Source organism: Mastigoproctus giganteus, chromosome 4 (genome assembly GCF_048544385.1).
Source record: "Mastigoproctus giganteus isolate SK-2022 chromosome 4, ASM4854438v1, whole genome shotgun sequence".
Lineage (NCBI taxonomy): Eukaryota > Metazoa > Arthropoda > Arachnida > Uropygi > Thelyphonidae > Mastigoproctus > Mastigoproctus giganteus.
Window position 1 is genome coordinate 75,518,978 of NC_143578.1, and position 18,683 is coordinate 75,537,660.

The 18,683-nt window shown below is 37.5% G+C and overlaps 1 protein-coding gene across 1 annotated transcript in view; it reads right to left on the reverse strand.

The window, feature by feature from the left end:
* LOC150086842 (uncharacterized) overlaps positions 1 to 17,991 on the reverse strand; it is an 81,245-nt gene extending 63,254 nt beyond the window's left edge. Inside the window, exons 1-6 of the mRNA XM_090371616.1 lie at positions 17,868 to 17,991; positions 14,001 to 14,050; positions 7,979 to 8,077; positions 6,789 to 6,815; positions 4,427 to 4,456; positions 2,435 to 2,458 (exon numbers count right to left, since the gene is read on the reverse strand). Of these exons, the coding sequence (XP_090227742.1) occupies positions 2,435 to 2,458; positions 4,427 to 4,456; positions 6,789 to 6,815; positions 7,979 to 8,077; positions 14,001 to 14,050; positions 17,868 to 17,937 (300 nt within the window). The 5' untranslated portion in view covers positions 17,938 to 17,991. The remainder of the gene's footprint in view (positions 1 to 2,434; positions 2,459 to 4,426; positions 4,457 to 6,788; positions 6,816 to 7,978; positions 8,078 to 14,000; positions 14,051 to 17,867) is intronic.
* Between the last annotated feature and the right edge of the window lie 692 nt (positions 17,992 to 18,683).

Consider the following 18,683-nt stretch of genomic DNA (forward strand, 5'->3'; position numbering starts at 1 on the left):
TGTGTTCCTAAAAATATTCCTCATTTCATCTGCAAGTGAGTTGTGAAATGGCAAGGATACTATTTTACTGTAGTTCAGAGGTGGGCTAACCATGAGGTGGAGACATGCAATTATTAACATGTGCTATGACTTCATTGATCAAAGAGGAGGAGGAGAAAGAGTAGGGGTCTAGGTAGAAAAAATGATCTTATATGGTGTAATGTATGTTCAAAATCTGCATTTGAAGAGCGATATCATTTAGCATTGAGTACCTGAGTGTTCAATACAGATTAACCAGAATGAGTCAGTTTCCTATAAATGTGTGTACTAGGGAATGGGATCTTGTTTTATCATGATCAAACAAAAGAAATTTATAATTATTATTTTCTGTTTTTCAAGAGCGCGTTTTAAACTAGGGGGAATAGAGTTGAATTTGACCAGAAGACTATTGATCGTGGTTCTGTTATTTACTATGAGAAAATCGTGACATATAATGGTGACAAGCTATTTTCAATAGTAGTTAAACAGATATCTGAGAGCAGCGCAGACACGTCTTATAATCCATAGGGAGTCTGAAAGTCTGCTTGATTTCAAGCAGATCTATCAGGACCCTGGGTTTGCCAAGCCCATACTTAGATATGATAGATATGATATGAGCCCCTTGGAAGAGTGAGCTTCCGTATCGCCAAAAGGCTTAAACATCTATTAACAGCTAATGATACCCCTACTAAGATTTACAACCTCCTTTGAGGATAGGATCATCAATACAAATGTTAATTGTATTTAGCTGTCACGGGCTTGAACCTCGGTCTAACAGGAGAGTTAAAATTATCGGACTAAATAGCAAACACGCATATATTTTACATTAACGTTAACTGTATATTCATTTTCTCATATACTACTTATTGACAATATCCTGTATTGTTTTCGCGACTAGAATATTCAAAGTAAGTAGAAGCGTTTTATAATTATTATAAAGATATGGCATGGAGTGTGTATTTTCTTCTCGTTCAGTGCAATTTCCTATGTGTAAATTCTTTATTAGGGAAGAATATTAGAATGCTATTTATCAAAGAAAGATATCCTGATGCATGGTATGCATACTATTTTTAGGCGCATTCGTATACACGGTGGGGGGGGGGCTCATAAAAGATTTGTATTCACCCAGTAGTTGTGATGGGAAGTTGAAACGAACACTGTATTACACTTTTTCAACATAGTCACCAGACAAAATGACAAATTTTTGCCACCTTTCAATACACTCAGAGGGCCAGTTTTGTAGAAGATTTTTGACTGTCTTCAAATCACGACTGGGCAGCAGAAATCACCTCATCATCAGCAGCAAAGTGTTTCCCACGAAGAAAGGACTTCAGGGCAGGAAATAGGAAGGATTACGAGGATTCAAGGACGAGGGAATAAGCAGGCTGCGGCAATATTTCAAATCCATATTCGTGGGCACACCTCATTGCAGCATGTGAGGAATGTGCAGGGGCCTTATCGTGGAGCAGGTGCACATCGTTTGACAGACTTCCCAGTTTTTTTTTTTAATTTTTTAGCAGCACGTAGCTTTATACGGAGGTTGAAATAATATTTCGCTGTCACAGTACATTCTGAAGGTAATCTGTTCGTATTACACGACGTTGATCCCAAAAAAAAAACGGACAGCATAACCTCGCCAACACTTGGTTGTATCTTTTTGGGGAGTGGTAATTCTGCATGCTTCCATTGTTTTGATCATAGGGATGGATCCAAGTTTCACTCATGGTGACTAGCCATGAAAAAAAAATTGCTCTTGCTTTTCCCGGCACATCGACATTTCATGTGCCCTTTCCTTCTTCTGATAAGGGGTTAGAAGTCTAGGAAACCATCTAGCAGACACTACTCATATGCAACTGTTAATGGAAGTTGTTCTCCACAGACCCTACAATAATTTGGAGCTCCGAGGCTAGTTCTTTGAATCTGGTACAGTGGTCTTCCAGGATTAATGCCTCAAATTTTGCGACACTCTTCTGTTACAGCAGGTGCTGGTCGTCCTGGGATTTCTTCATCATACTGAGGTTCTTCCACATTTGAATTGTTTATAACAATGTGCAACATTGTTGTAACCTGGGCAGTCTTCTCCATAAACAGTAGCCATCCCTTCGTGGATTGTTTTGAGTGTTTTCCCTTGCAGAAAGAGGAATCGAATCACTGATTTGTATTCCACTTTATCCTTTAGCCGCCACTGTGACACTTCATTTCATTCAGCACTGTAAAGAAAAAAAAAAAGAATTTTTGTTTGATACCTTGAAATCTCTACAGCCACCACACAAATGTTTCTATCACTACTACTTCTGGGCGAATACAAATCTTTTTTTTGAACCCCCCCTTCCCCTCGTATAAGAAGAGTTTACTTCAGAGTTCGAAGCAAACAAACGTGCTATCTCTGTTAATTTAATAAGACATAAGAACTCACCTTTAGTTTGGACACTTTACATTCCTGTAATTTAAAGAAAACAATTATTACACACATTTAAAAATTCTTTTTTTCGTAACAAAAAAAAAAAGATTATGTACATTAAAATAGGACATTTTTAATAAAATAAAAAAATAAATTAAAATTATGTAAATTAAAATAGGACGAATGTATTATAAAAGTCGAAATAAGTAAAACTGAATATTATTTAAAAAAAGGAAACGGGACGGATAATATTACATACAGTATAACTATACAGTACTTGTACAGAGATCCAGATGCAGACAACAGCCAATCATATCATTGCATATGAACAATCAACGCGACCATGGTGCTTAATTAAAAAAGAATTAAGACTTAAAAAAATAAATATCTTCACATAGGTGTTTGACCAAAATATTAAAAACCTCACCTAACTACCTTGTGGTACTTTCATGTTCCTAATTGCAACTTGTATTTGGTATGGTATGGATTCTGCTAGTGTTCAACTATAAAATTCTAATTAAATTCTTCTAGTTCTTTCAGTGATGAGAACGCACCTCGTCCCAAAGAGGAACTCTGTGGCTCGACAAAAGGACTTTAGAAGCTTCACAGGATTCAGCTTTGCAACGCAGAGAACGGAAGTTTCATTGCAATCTTTTCAGAATGGAGTAATACTGAACTGTAATCCTCAAATCACAATACGAGTTTCGGATATTGTATGAATGACACAATGAAAAACACAAAATAAACTGAGCATTGGGAAATAGTTGGTCCGGCTCTATAGTTTCTTCAGACGTGATATGTAGATGAACAGACAGAAAGGTTGTGGAACTTCCCAGCATCACCTAGATCCATGTTTTCAGTATGCGTCCACCCAAACAGTCAGCCTGCCCCAACTAAAGAAAGCTTCAACGCCCTCACATGAAAATCATTTCCCAGCATCACAAGTAAAATTATTAATCAAAAGCTACAGGCACTTGTCGAACATAGTACCCAGTTCAACCTAATGATGTTTTATTTATTGTATGAAGCGGTATCTGCCAAAACTTTGGAAACGCCGCTGGTCAATTTAGATAATTACAAACCACACCTCCCCCTTCTTGCCCAATTGCAGGGTTCGAGGACCTTAAAAAGACAAAAAAGTAAGTAATACGAGTAATCAGTAGAAAAGAAGGATACGCATACATACAGGAGACAATTTAAGGTCTGATCAATCTAACAAAATCAGCCCAAGTCATCTTTTCATGGATGCACAACTCATCCAAAATACAGGCGTTTCTAAGGCTTATGAGGCGATAGTATATTGTGTCTGTAAATTGTGTGTATCCTTTGATCAATTTGCCTGTTTGCTGGACAAAAAACCCGAGTATCCAGAAGAAAAACCATAAAACTCGCGTCTGAGGCCGATTAACTCAGCCACGTTGTAAGAAAAGTCCATAAAAGTTTCTCGCATTATTGACGGGATTCGAATCTGGGCATTTTTTATTCTATATGGGGAGTTTGACAATTAAATGCACTATGCTACGGTCTCTCTTAAACTGACACGGGAATTCGGTTTGACTTAAAACTCCTCTTTTGACAGCATGTCGACCAACTGCTCAAAAATGCAATATGCCTTTGATGGATGATGAAAGCCAATTACTTCGTGCTCGGTGCCATGCGCTACTATGGAAGCTATTTAAGCTCCAAAGCATGACTTCTTAAGGTTTTCGATTAACGAGAGTAAAGCCGCAGTATACCTAAAGGTCCTTGCAATACCAACTCTGAAAGGTCCTCGACATTTTCTTCAACAATTCATGTTGAAGAAAATGGACCATAATCTGCCACGCTGGTCCAGTGCGGGTTGGCAGATCGACCGTATTTAGCAGTCAGGGACTTGAACCACGGTCTACTCAAGGAGCGTGTGCTACTACACTCCCGCTCCTGACCACTCGGATACGGAGGTCTATTAACTGTGTATCAACAGCTAATAATTTGTTTATTTTCAAAATATATCTATATTTCACTTACCAGAGGTTGCGAAATGTTCTTTTCTCGTTTCTAGAAAATAAGAAAAAATGTCGTTTAACATACAGATTTCGTAAATCAAAATATTAGTTCAGAATTGAATAATTTTTGTAAGTAAAATTCGTCTTCCTTTTCTAGTTCCTTTTGATACAATTTTGGGATTTACAACAGTTTTTCACTGTTTCATTTAACTTATTTGGGAAACGTTCATAAATCATTGGATTTGCATCTCATAAGAATTTTAAATCGCTTCGTATATGTTACTGTTCTTCAGAAACGAATTTTAAAATCTTTTATTAGGTTATGACAAAAGGTTAGCAAGACATTCGTTTGAATGTGTCATAATAATGCACGTAGACTTTACACATTTCAAGGAATGATCCGCTTAATTTCATTTCACAACTTTCAGAAGTAATTTAAGTATTTCTACATATTATCATTCTCATATATGGCAGGCGTACTTCTACCATATTATTATAAAGTATTTTTTCAAAATTAATTAAATCTACGATATTGTACGCTTCCCCTGTTTGGTCGAGGGGAAAGTGCACAATAATTTTTGCTAATCTAATCGATTCCATCTCTTCCAGTCTAATTTAAAAATTTAATAATAAAAATTTGTGTGGCCTTCTTCAAATCTAATGTTGAACTTCTCAGATCAAGATCTTTCATGATCGACTGCTTTCAGTCTTCTAAGTTCAACCTGGCGACTGTTAAACTCAGAAGAATAATTAAGTACATTATTCTGCAAGTTATATAATTTCAATATCGGTTGTGTTGAAATCTGCGCAGTCATTAGATGAAGATTCAATGTCGATCCAATGGAATCTGCTCGTCATTAACCAGATTTCACAGGCTTGATAACCACTTCCTCTTCAATATGGTCAAACACTAAAACGTTAAGGGTGAAGCCCATCATTCTCATAAACAAAAAAAAAAAAAAAATAATAATAAAAACTTCTTCAATCTGCTGAGAAAAGTATTTAAAATTCACTATAAAATCTCTTCCTTTTTTAATTTAAACATCGAATTCTCCATCTGACATATTTCCTTTTTTTTTTGGATTTCGTAATGTTTCCTTATTCCCTGACATAATACGACTCTCTCTGGTGCATGAATGCTCTTGTACCTCTTTTGATACACGTACATTCAGGTACCCAAAAAATGTTTAAAAATTTAAGCATAGTTCATATAAATTAATTTCCGAACTTACTGTCCTGGCTACCCATCTTTGCTTAATTTGTATTTATGTTCCAAATGAAGTTATATTCAGATCTTATCGTTACATAGCTATCTTTTAACCATTACTTAATACCTTTTAACCATTCTTATTAGCCCTATTGCTGCTCCATGATGTACCCACTTTGACAGGTTTCATTGCCAAACTTGTGTACTCGTTTTATAACCACTTCTTGTACTGGATGTTGCTCAATAAATGGATATTGATTGGTCATTTATATTACGAAATTTAAAGGACATGCGTTAAGAGAAATACAGGGTGTCCCAAAAAGGTGTAACCAATTTTAAATGTTTGTAACAAATGTAATTTTAATGATAGAAACACAAAACCTGCGCTAAATGTGAGAAAAACAGTTGAAGTTTTTACTGACATTCAACATGTGCACCACTTTTCTCACGAACAAAAAGGTGTAACCAATTTTAAATGAGCAATACAAACAATATGAAACTAATAATCCTTTCAAGAAGCGACTGTGAAAGTGGATATTGATATTTATTACTTAAAGCGGCCCCAGCCAACCAATGGCAACCCCGCTGTGAGAGCGGATAATTACCAGGACATGCCTGAGCTTTATGTGTATCCTCAATTGGATGAACTGCCAAATGGGGTTATTTTCCAAGAAGATGGAGCGCCGCCACATTGATGACGTTTTTGCATGGTCACCACGTTCAGCAGATTTATCCCCTTGTGATTTCTACTTAGGGGATTCATCAAAGACACAATCTACAAGACCCCTGTTGCAGACATCGCAGACTTAAAGCGCAGGATTACAAATGCAATTACCATGATTAAGCGTGACATCCTTGAAAAAACATGGGATGAACTTTATTACCTATTAGATACTGTTCGTGTGACAAGTGGTGCACATGTTGAACGTCAGTAAAAACTTCAACTGTTTTTCTCACATTTAGCGCAGGTTTTGTGTTTCTATCATTAAAATTACATTTGTTAAAAACATTTAAAATTGGTTACACCTTTTTGGGACACCCTGTATTTCTCTTCAATTTTTCAATTTTATGAGCGAATAAAAATAATATAATATTGTTAAAATTTTAATATAATGTAGTATAAGAATTCACATTATATATAAGGGGAAAATTAATTATTATTTTAGATAAAGCTTACCTTTCGAATTTCTACACAGGTAGACACCTTAAAATAATAAAATAAACCATAATTAAAATTACTTTAAAATGCAAAAGTTTAAATAAAATAAACTAAATATAATAATAACTTTCATAAATTTCTAATCTTTGTCTATAAAAAATACTTTTTTTTTTTTTTACATACTGCTGACCAAAAAACATCAATTCGATCAAATCTACGAATTTAATAAGTATATGCCAATAATATAAATAGTTTCCATATTAGGAAAGCAAAGTGACCATAGTAGAAATCTTCACTTGACCCTCTAGAAATAGATCTGATTCCTACGAACTCTTTGGAAAATCGAGAAAACTGGGATCCACTTCATCTTTGATACTCCTAGCCTTCCAGAGCTGTGATGATGTGACTCTGCGAATCCATTGGTCTCTTGCTTTTCGAAAAAAAAAAAAAAAATCATCCCTGGGATGATTTTTTTCGAAAAGGAGAACCCACAGCATTTGCTGTGGATTTTCCTTCTAGTTACATATGTTGTTGACTGCATATTAGACACATTGGTGTTTTAGGGTCCGTTTCCATCTACTTCCATCCAAAGAGTGAATTCCTGTATTGTATTATTCTTACAATACAGTTCGATGCAATTCGTGAAATTCTACTTTTTTTTTTTTTTTTTCAATTCTATATCGCGTCCTGAAATGTTTAATGATACATTTAAACTTGTTTGTCAGGCAGTCTAACTGATGGACTATAGCAAGACAACTACTAACACCAACAAAACTCAGTATGCCATAGATATCCAGAGGATACCCTCTGGATATCTATGACATACTGAATCCAAATCACGTCTTCAATTTTCTCACATCCATACCATACACAAAGAAAAAAAAAATTTCGCCACAGTTTGGAAAGGCAGGAGTTTGAATCCCATCGAAGACACGATTCCTCCGAAGTAAACTCATGAAAGACTTCAATAGGATTCAAACTACTAAAAATATTTTTGAAAAATTTTAATCGTATTGAAGGCATAAGAAGTTGCTGAAGTGTTATAATAAGTTTAACAAAAAAATAATTATCAATTAATTAGTTACAATGAATTAATGGGCACCATCCAATGTTGTATTAAATGAATAAATTCTGTTTATACTCCGAGACGACCACACGGTCAGAGGAGTTCACAAGATAGTGAGAATACAAGAAACTTCTCTACTTACATTCTTCAGTGTGGCTGGATTCATGCATACATTCTTAAGTTGCCGGGAATCAGATGGGACTCCAGCGTTGTCGCAACACTCGTTGTATATCTGAAAATACTGTAAAATAAAAAATATTTACATCCACTTTTCTGGAACTAGATACCCAATAAATGTCTGAAGCAGTTTAAAGTTGACCACTGACTGATTCAATGCGTTTTTAATTGTGTTGAACTTGGCGCATCATGGCCTTAGTCGCCCATGCGTCATAAAAACCGAACCAAATGTAATAGTGTAATTCATGCAAGAAAACCACGTTAATAAAAGGTGACATCCATAACTTTCTAAATTGAGTGACTGGGGCCAAATGAACTATTTTGTGTTGGAGTATAAATAATGAACGTTTCATTATCCAAGTAACAGACCATTAATCTCGCCACTGTTACACTGTAATTAAATTACTCAATTTTAATCTAAACAATTCAATTGTTTTAATTAACTTTAAAAATACTCGAGAGCATTAGTTAATAACATTCTGCTATTTCATTCACAATTTCAGCAAACTATATTTCTATCACAGTTTTCGAGTTTGTTTGTTTGTTGCAAACGTTCAGTGTGGACTTGCTTAATCTGAACTGAGCCAACTTTGAATTTAGACATGAAGACTCTTGGAGAAACCATACAATCTTTTTCCAGAAAAAAAAAGTCTGATTGCAGAGGGCAGGAAAAAGAACCACAGTTGAAATCGAAAACCTAAATATGAAAGTCCTTAACTGACTTTGCTATTCTGAATATTTCAATGAAGGTCACGTTTTATCAGATGATTTCCTTAGGTTGCTAAGGGATTTACGATTAGCAGAAAATTTCAATTAAAATTCGATCTTCTTTTAAATTAAAAAAATAAAATAATAAAATCACTCAGTGAAAGATGCTAATTTTGGCACAAGTTTATGCATATTTTAATGTCATACTGTCAGAGCTTATATTCTTCAAATCAAATATAAATGTGATTATTATTAGAAAAAAAAAGCTGTTCGTGTGCAGTTATTGAAAATAAATTTAATAAGCACTAACTAATACAATTATAACCACACGTCCTGCTCCTATCCTGGAATATTCCAGGATAGGAGCATCAGCGTATATTATAGCCTGAATTATTATGCCTGTCAACGATCATAATATGATCTAGTGAACAATTTTTTTTCTATGGTTATAAATAGATCTTAATAATAGACCTTAATGGTTTTCAGTGATAAAAAGCAACATTCAAGGAGCAGATTATACAATTTATGTCAAAATAATAGTTATTATCTTCTTTAAAAGTTTCAAAGAAATGGTTGAAAAGTTTTAAAATTTTTGAAGTTTTCAAATATTTGTTAGGACCTACTTTGGCGTAATATTCGTTTCGACACGTAGTTTCTCTTGGAAAAATCTAAGTTTCATTTCGTGGTAAAATTTAACACTTGCAGTCAAACACTTGTCCTTTCTGGCTTATAGACACGTTTTCACCTGTTTTCTTTTTATTATTAAGACAATTCTGATTTGGCGCCTCCGTAGCCAGGTGGGAAGGAGCAGCAGTGCGTAGCACACGCTTCTCGATTAGACCCGGGTTCGAGCCCGTCACCACCAAATACGGAGGATGCGGAAAGGTCAAGGGAATGACCACCGCATATCCCGGAGCAATATGGCCTTAGTTGCTAATGCTCCTAAAAACCAAACAACAATTCTGATTTGCGGCAGAAGATCGTGTTAGACTAAAGGGGAATCCAAATTGTCCTAATGAATGCGTATAAATATAAACAAACGTACTTGCCAGTAGAGAGATGTTAACAGGCAGGAGATCACACTAGTCTTTTCTTCAATAGAACATCCGTAAACAATCTGGGAAGGGGAAAAAAACCACCTTCCTGAGCGCCACATAAGGGTCTCAGAAGTATAAAAGTGCATTATCGTATGGCGTGGATTCGAACTTAGGGCTTTCGTTATTCTGTGTATCCTCTTGGCCACGGTCGTCTCTGTTAATATTGCACCGATCCTAATTACTTACCAACGATGTACGTCACACTCCAAAAAAAAAAAAAAAAAAAAAATGTATTCGGACACACGTCGGTTTCATTGACGTCACTGCTTCTTACTTCAATAACGTGACTGCCCTCTTTGGCTACTACGGCAGGTTTTCCACCAACGAACGATAGTTTGCAGTGGATATAGACTTCCATTTCTCCTACAGAACAGTGACCAATGGAACTACCAATGTGGGATGTGTCGGTTGGCTCTTACCCGACGTTCCATTTCATCCCATAGGGTTCAAATCGGACTGTGAGCCAGCTATTCCAACTTTTGTACATATGTATCCATGAACTACTCTCGACCAACACCGGCGGTATGGAGCGAGGGTGCATAAGTACACGCGCTTTGAGTGACCGTGGTTCAAGCTGACATGACTACTAAATACGGTGCTCTTTCTTGTATTTTTTCTATCTTGAGAACTCCTCTTCTGAAAGTTTGATCGTCTCTGAGTAAAAAGAGAATTTATTTAATTTATCCTCTTGAAACAAACAGATATGTACCAAATAACTGACACATTGTACAGAGGATGGTATTGTATAAAATATTTATTTATTTATGTAAATAAATAAATAAATAAATGTTAAGGTAGGCGTTTATGTTGATGGTTCACTGCACAATCTCCAAGGATCCTATTCCACACCATGAGAAATAGGGTCACATTATAACTCTTCCTCCTCTGAACTTCATTTCCGGCACGATGCACTTCGAGAGCAGACGTTCTATAAGCAACTTTCCCACCCACGCCTGCCCCTCTGATCGAAATAAAGTATAAGGAGATTCGTCACACCATAAAACCGATTTCCACTGCTCCATGGACCAAGTACGGTGTTTGTTGAACCATGAAAGGCTGTAGATTGCGATTAGTAGTGATGTGTAGCTTATGCACCGCCTCTCTTCCGTGAAAACCGAAGTTAAAAGCACCGTACCTGGTATATTCGCACAGACCGTAATCCTTGTTGATACCATAAACTTCTGGTTAATGTAGTGATGGCTGACGAGATTGTTGTACTATAATTCCGAGTACCCTCTGGTTACATGGGGTGAGCTGTGGTCTTCCTGTGCCTTGTTGGACGGTGGCGGTGTAAAGTATTCAGAGGTTTCTCCCATCTCCGCGTTGTATGCATTATTTGTGAAACACAGTATTCTGTGGAGGCAACAAAGCTAATAGCACAGATTGGTCCCCTTCCCAGGGGAGAAGAATATCTGTTCAACATAGAAGAGGAAAATTATAAAGCCTTTACATCTTTTACACAGAATGTATTCGAAATGCGCAGAACAATCCAAAGAATGGCAATTCTGCCCTCCAGCATTTAAACAATAATCAATAGTTAAAATTGCCCAAGTTTCCCACCACGCCCATACGATGACTTAACTGTCAGGATAGCAGTTTTCTGCACCATGACATGACAAAACTCCCCAGGACTACCCTGCCATGTGTAGGAACCTGGGGCCCCACACCAAATACGTAACCATGTAGTGGAGGGAGATGTACATCCAGCCAGGGAAGCAGATTAGCTGAAAAATATCAGTAAGCTGGTAGCAAGGGGATGCAATGTAGAATGAATGAATGAGAACGAAAGACAGAATGAATAGGTTGGGCACTGAGTGAACTAGGAATTATGGTAAAAGGGAATAAATGGCAGTTTTGGTGAAAGAAAGAGTGACCTAGCATGAGGGAAAGAGAGAATGAATGGGAATGAGTGGAAGAACAAATGTGATTGACCGAGATTGGGAATAACTTACATTACTTTATATATACTAACAAACATTTACTAACCACACAAACACTGCATCTTCCCTGGCCTTCAAAAAACTTGCGGCTAGGCCTGCACCACAACTGAAGGATTACAGTAAGTTGAGGTGCCAAGAGAGTGCAGTGCAGAAAGCAAGAGTCGATTAAATGAAATGAAAGCTAGAAGAATGAATGAAAGTGTAAGCGTGTGAGAAAAAAGAACACAAACCATAAATGCTACAGTTAAGTACACATTAACCCTAGTTTAAATAGTATTTACATTACTATTTACTATTAAGATGAATGAGTGTGAGTGAAAAAAAAAATTATATATATAGAATGTCACCGACGAAGACATTCTGCGGCTTTGCTGCCGACACGCCATTTGGCGATCTGAACTGGGCACTCTAACCCGGTTCGATTTAAAACCTCATCCCCAGGCAGGGAGGGGAAGGAGACAGAGACCTGTCTCCTCCCTCCCCTGCCTCCACCATACTTCGCCTGGCGGGGCTCGTCTCCACTGACCTCTTTGGGGATGCCTACTCTATCGTCCCTATTCTTCTATCTGTTTCCCCTTCAGTCTCCCCCCTCACTAAACCGACTGAGTACACCCCTTAACAATGCCACCAAATTCTAATCAACGTCTAAATTCTACCGCTTTCATGTAAATCCCTTTCGACCAAATTCTAGTGTGCACCCCCTCCCCTTTTTTTTTTCTTTTATCTACTGAGTGCCTGACCTGCCTCCTTGTGGCAACGTGTGGGCGGCGGTGAGTTCCAATAGGGAACAACTAACACTATCTTTCATCTAGCGTATAGCCTCACGTCTAAATTTAATATCAAAATTTTGACCGACCTGTTAGGCTTATTATTTATTATTATTTATAATAATAAATAATAAGCCTTTTAATACATCTCTCTAGCTTTCATCCCCAACCAGCGATTTCTAAACAGCAATCCCATTAAGCATTTATGTCAAACGCTTGTTTTTTTTTTTTTTTTTTAGGTCCTAGCCAGTGAAATCCCAGGAAACTAGGTGGCAGGACCTGCCAGAGCAACTTGTTGTGATACTGGACACACCCGGCTAGCCTCCACGTGGCGAGGTATGGGCAATGTCGGGCCAGGGGCCTGGCGACCAATAAGCCGGACAAACAATGGGCACAACACATCGCACTGCACTAACATGGCCCACACACTTTCAAGTCTCTGGCTTGACAGTGTACTGTCCTCGATACAGCGAACATACGCGGAGATTGGAGAAATCCCAGGTGCCGTCTGACACGAACATACCTTATACTCTGTGGAGGCCAGAGATTTAAAAAGTATATGGGTATTGTTCTGTAGTGGACGGTGGCGGTATCGTCACGCTTCCATTTTTTTTTTTTTTTTGATAATATCACAGATAGTCAACTTTGGATGGCGTAGGTTGTCAGCAATTGCATGAATCGACAAGCCAGATATGTGGCATCGGACAATAACACCTCTCCAATCAGTCAGCTCGGCTGTATGTGCCACGTGGTAGCACAGTGGATGTAATAACCGTTCTCTCCACACTGGCTGGAAAAGGTCAGGGTTCGAATCCCTTCAATGGCGCGATGAACTTTTATGGGCTTTTTTTCACTATGTGGTTGAGTTAATCGGTCTCAGGCGTGAACAGCAAGGTTTCCCCTAAGGAAATTCGGATTTTTCATCCAGCAAAACATGCAAATCAACCAGAACACACTTTACGGGCAGATGAGCTGGTTCTCTGGTGGCTCTAATATGACAGGGTTTTTTTTTTTTTTGTACGTCTCATGAAGAGAACAACTAACTTACGTGTATATCGGCCTGAATTACTTGTTTACTGGGGAAGATCCAATAGACTACGGAAACTGGTGTAGTGATCATTGGAAAAACAAATCCACAAATTCAGTTTATAAAAAGTTGTGTATTAACTGAACATAAAATTTAAAAGGAAAGTCTTAGTTCCTTTATGGTCGAAATACGAGCTTACTAAACAACTCTCGTAGTGAGGCTTTATGTTCATAATTTATATTCAATGAAACTTTATAAATGTCGGTTCAAATGCAAAGATGTACTGTATACATTTGATGTTAGTACACTCATGATCTCATTTTCACCACAAAATAAGAATGATAATTCAGAGGTAACGTCCATTCAAGGTTCACAATCTTGGTTGGAAATTGTAACTTGGTTCAAATTTTAATTAACTACAAAATAAGAAGTACTACTAATGACTTACTTTTGTTCCGTGCTTTTCACTGCAATGCAAATACTGCGAAAAAATGGGACCTGAAAGCAAAGCATAAATAGTATTACTAGACGTGTAAATATCCAAATACTTATACAATCTTTTGTTACATATTGAATGATATTACATACTTGGTTTCAATATGAAATCTTAAAACTAAAATAAACGTTATTTTGCGAAAACAATACTCGCCTAGACTGTTATTTGTTATAATTTTTTTTTTTTTTTAGTAGCATTAGCAACTAAGGCCATATTGTGCCGGGGATATGCGGTGGTCATTCCCTGACCTTTCCGCATCCCGGAGGATGCGGAAAGGTCAGGTGGTCACGGGTTCGAACCCTGGTATAATCAAGAAGCGTGTGCTACGCACTGCTACTCCTGTCCACCTGGCTATGGAGGCACCCCTTACGTAGACAACATAGTGGTCATTCAACTATATACGTTCCACTATGTACAGAAATAAACTTAATAGCAGAGACGTTTTGTTAAATTATCTTCCATCATTTGTCAGTAATAGAGTGAAGCTTGCTAGTGACAAAAAAAAAAAAAAAAAAAAACAGATACAGTACTCTGCACGGAGGTAGACATATGGGAATGAATATTCAGTCGGATATGGGCTGGCCCATTAGTGCCAGAACGATTACAATGCTATTATTGTCTCGTGCAGATCTGAAATGGCCCAGGCGTGAAGCTTAATTTGCGACAAAGATGCCGAGATGAGCTCCTGAATGGTGCCCTAACATGACGATAAACCCCAAAATCACCCGGTGCGTTCGCCCTTAATTCTCATGGCCTCATGCTTACATCAAAACGAGAACCATAGCCTGTCTTTGCGCCTAGATGCAAACAGGAAAAGTCAGTCCCTCACTACACGAAAAGGAAAACAAAAATGCCACCAATCCTTCAGTTTATATTAATAAAACTGACTTATTATCATTGTTGTTATTATTATTTCTCCTTAATGAGGGGTCCCACTCCGTGATGAGTATTGGTACCAAGTGCACAGGGTGGTTGTTATGTCCGGTTTTGTTACTATTGGTCGTGGAACTCTTACTGTCCTGCAGGTATTCAGGATCGCGGCTTTCTGGAGTTCCATGTAAGTATTCTCTAGGAGGCCTATTGCTGCTAGGTTCTTATGGAGGCTCTTTGGCACCCTGCAGGTGGTTGACACGGTGATCGTAATGGTCATCACTTGTTCCATATGCCACATATCTTTGACTTCTTGTCTGAGTAGTTACTGATCTTTTCCTCGTATGTTTCTGGAGGTTGCCGATGTTGGGCACCGCTATGTCCATCAGGTAGGTAGCCATTTCCTTCTCGTCGATGAGGGTTGTCTGATCGTCTTGTCCGTTATTATGACACGGTCCCAGTATAATCTGTGAGTAGAGGTCTCTTAGTATGGCCTGAGGCTCGTACTTGTAATACGGCAAACTTTCTTTGATCAGCTGCTATTTTTGCGCTAGCTTCTGATGTATTATCCTAGCCATGCCGACCGGGCTAGCCGAGTGGGTAAAGTACCTGCCCGGCAACCCAAAGGTCGCGGGTTCGATTCCCGCCTCGGGCTTGGATCAAAGTACTGCAAAAAACCTTGGCAGGTGCAATATGGCCACAGAAGCCGATGCGCCAACAACTACCAAATCAATCAATCAATCAATCCTAGCCACCTGGTCGTGTCTGTGAGTGTACTTTGTCTGGGTAATCACCCTGCATTCTGCGTTGATGTTCTGGATTGTTTCTTCTTCCTCTTATTATTATTATCTAAGCAATTATTGGGAGAGAAAAGTTTAATGCAAAAACATTTTGTCAAATTATGTGCTCTAGACCAGTGGTCTCAAACTGGCGGCCCGCGGGCCGCATCCGGCCCCCCGAAGCAATTTTACACGGCTCGCAAATACATTTCAATTATGTATTTGTTGTAAATACGGTGCTTATATTCACTCTCATTTTGTTAAAAAAAAAATTCCGGCCGGTCAGCTGCTTTCAGATCGTGCATTCGGCCCGCATGCAATTTGAGTTTGAGACCACTGCTCTAGACTACTGTCATATTTGTCTAGGCATGAATGTGGCTCTAGAGGTCCATAAACACTCGAGTCTGTTAAACTTTCCTGCCGCTGTAGTTCACTACTTGAAACAAGTGAGGTGACTCTAATAAAAAAAAAAAAATCGAATTCTAACCCACATGAGAGAGAGAGAGAGAGCACGTATATACCATATTACTATGCCTCACTTGAAGACACCTACTAAAATACTATTACTAAACTATTTTGTAATGTGCTGTTTCTATACTACAAAAATTATCCTTCATTTGATACTGTGTACTTCGTATATGTAATGATCACTTTAACTAAGCGTGAAATTTTTGCCAACGTTATTAATTTGTTAGATTACTACAATATATAGTGGCAATGGAAACTGAATAAAGCATATTGAAAGTGTGAAAAGCTCTCAAGCACCCTCAGTGAAAGTTCAGATGACTCCCTACTGTTATCTCACACGCTCAGCAGGCTAATGAATGTGTTAGTAAAAAAAATCTTGGTTCTCTAGCACTCTGTTCTATTGTGAGAATATTTTAACTGGTGGTAAATACTATCAAACTGAGGCAGTTACTTCACTGGATCCCGTAAGCGTGCGAATCCGAGTTTGGTGGATGCTGTCCTGTTCCCGAAACCTGTTGAAGCCAGAATTTACTGTATTATTGCTTCAAATTTAGTTGAAGATATATTTTCTTATAAAATTTAAAGTCGGTATACCTTTCATGTATGCCAATCATAATGACTTGGTCAAAAATTACTATAAGTATCTATGAGTTACTGCCATGTCAAGTACGTGAGCAGTAGACTACTGCGTATCATGGTAAAGGTACCTAGTTCTGTACTCCTGCGAAATGGAAAGATCTAGAAAATTATTATTTTTTAAAATTGATCATTTTTTTAAGAGTCCTCACACCTTTTTAAAATTACTAACATTGACAATAAAAATTAACATTGCTTAGGCACACTGTAATGTTGAGTAATTAACAAAATTCAGTGGGGCAATTGCCTCCCTCCGACACTTACGGTCAGAGGGAGACAGCTAAAGCATGGTGAATGGGCACCGGAAACAGGGGCCGAATGGAGTTAGAATAACTGAATTTATAATTTATTTTAAAAATGACAGTTGTTATTATCTATATCAATTATTATAATTTATAAAAGTTTCTTTTTTATAAAAAATCAACGCACAGATAATAATTTAATTAATATAATAATGAATTCAAAAATATTAATTAATTAATATTATAATATAACTATAATTTAATTATTTTTATGAAAACAAAAGCATTTGCGATATTTGACGATAGGAGTCGAAATTCCAAGTTACGCTTTCGTATCGTTATATCATACCGCTAAATACAATTCATAAGGTGAGTCTGATCATTTCTAGCTATGCTGTAATCTGATTTAATTTTGTAGTCTAAGTTTGAGTACAACTCTAAACCATTACAATCATGCCCCAAGATAACTTCATCGTTTTGGTATCCTTCTAAATTAATAATTCGCTCTATGGTTAACAACCAGTTCTCCCAAATGGCCGCCTGGTATAGTCTGAAACATTTGACGTTTCAAGCGTTTTATTAACATTTATATCTACCAATCACTTCAGGCACTACAATCTCTGTTCATGTCAAGCCCTGTTGTACTTGGAATTTACTCTATCAGAAATAGGAAGAGTGTATTCCTATTTGTGAATGGAATGACAACAAAAATATGGTAGAAACTTTTCACTAATTAGGGCATATTTATTATGTGCATTTAATAAAAGTAAAAACAGCAAATCAAACAAGAGCTAAGCTAAAATGAAATCTTCCAAGGTACTTACTGCAGACAAATGACTGCGATTCACGAAATAAATGTAGTATGCAGATAAGGCACATGAACCAAGCCATCATGAAACACGCACTAATGACACCTTACCTTACGTAAATCACTCCTGGTCGCAATGGATATGGTTTATAACGTGTTAAAAGAACACTCATAGTTGCTCTCATAATTTATACGGAACAACTTCCACACTAACAGTGCATTGCATTCGTCTACGATTACTGTTTATTCAGCTGCATTTTCAAGGAACATCTTAGGATATGTAAACTCACGCCATTGAAACAGGATTTCTTTTATGCGGCCATACATAGAATACGTAAGAGTTTACCTCAATACTTCTTCATAGGATGACTTCTGCACTATACTCAGGCGCCTCCGTAGCCAGGTGGGAAGGAGCAGCAGTGCGTAGCACATGCTTCTTGATTAGACCGGGGTTCGAGCCCGTCACCACCAAATACGGAGTATGCGGAAAGGTCAAGGAATGACCACCGCATATCCCGGAGCAATATGGCCTTAGTTGCTAATGCTCCTAAAAACCAAATAACAAACAAATAACAAAGCACTATACTCTCCAAGTAAGACCGACTTAAAAATGTCGGCAAGAACGAAGACATCATATATATGAATTTTATTTTGAATATAAAATAAAAATTACTTTCGGTGCAGAGGACCTATCATAATAATTTTAACATGTAAATTTGATTTTAGAAATGTTTTTTTCGATCGTAAATACACGCATGGAGGAAGAACTAAAGCCTTTCTACTAAAAACTACCATTGTGGAACGTACAAGTCCCCCCCCCCGCTCAAAGGCA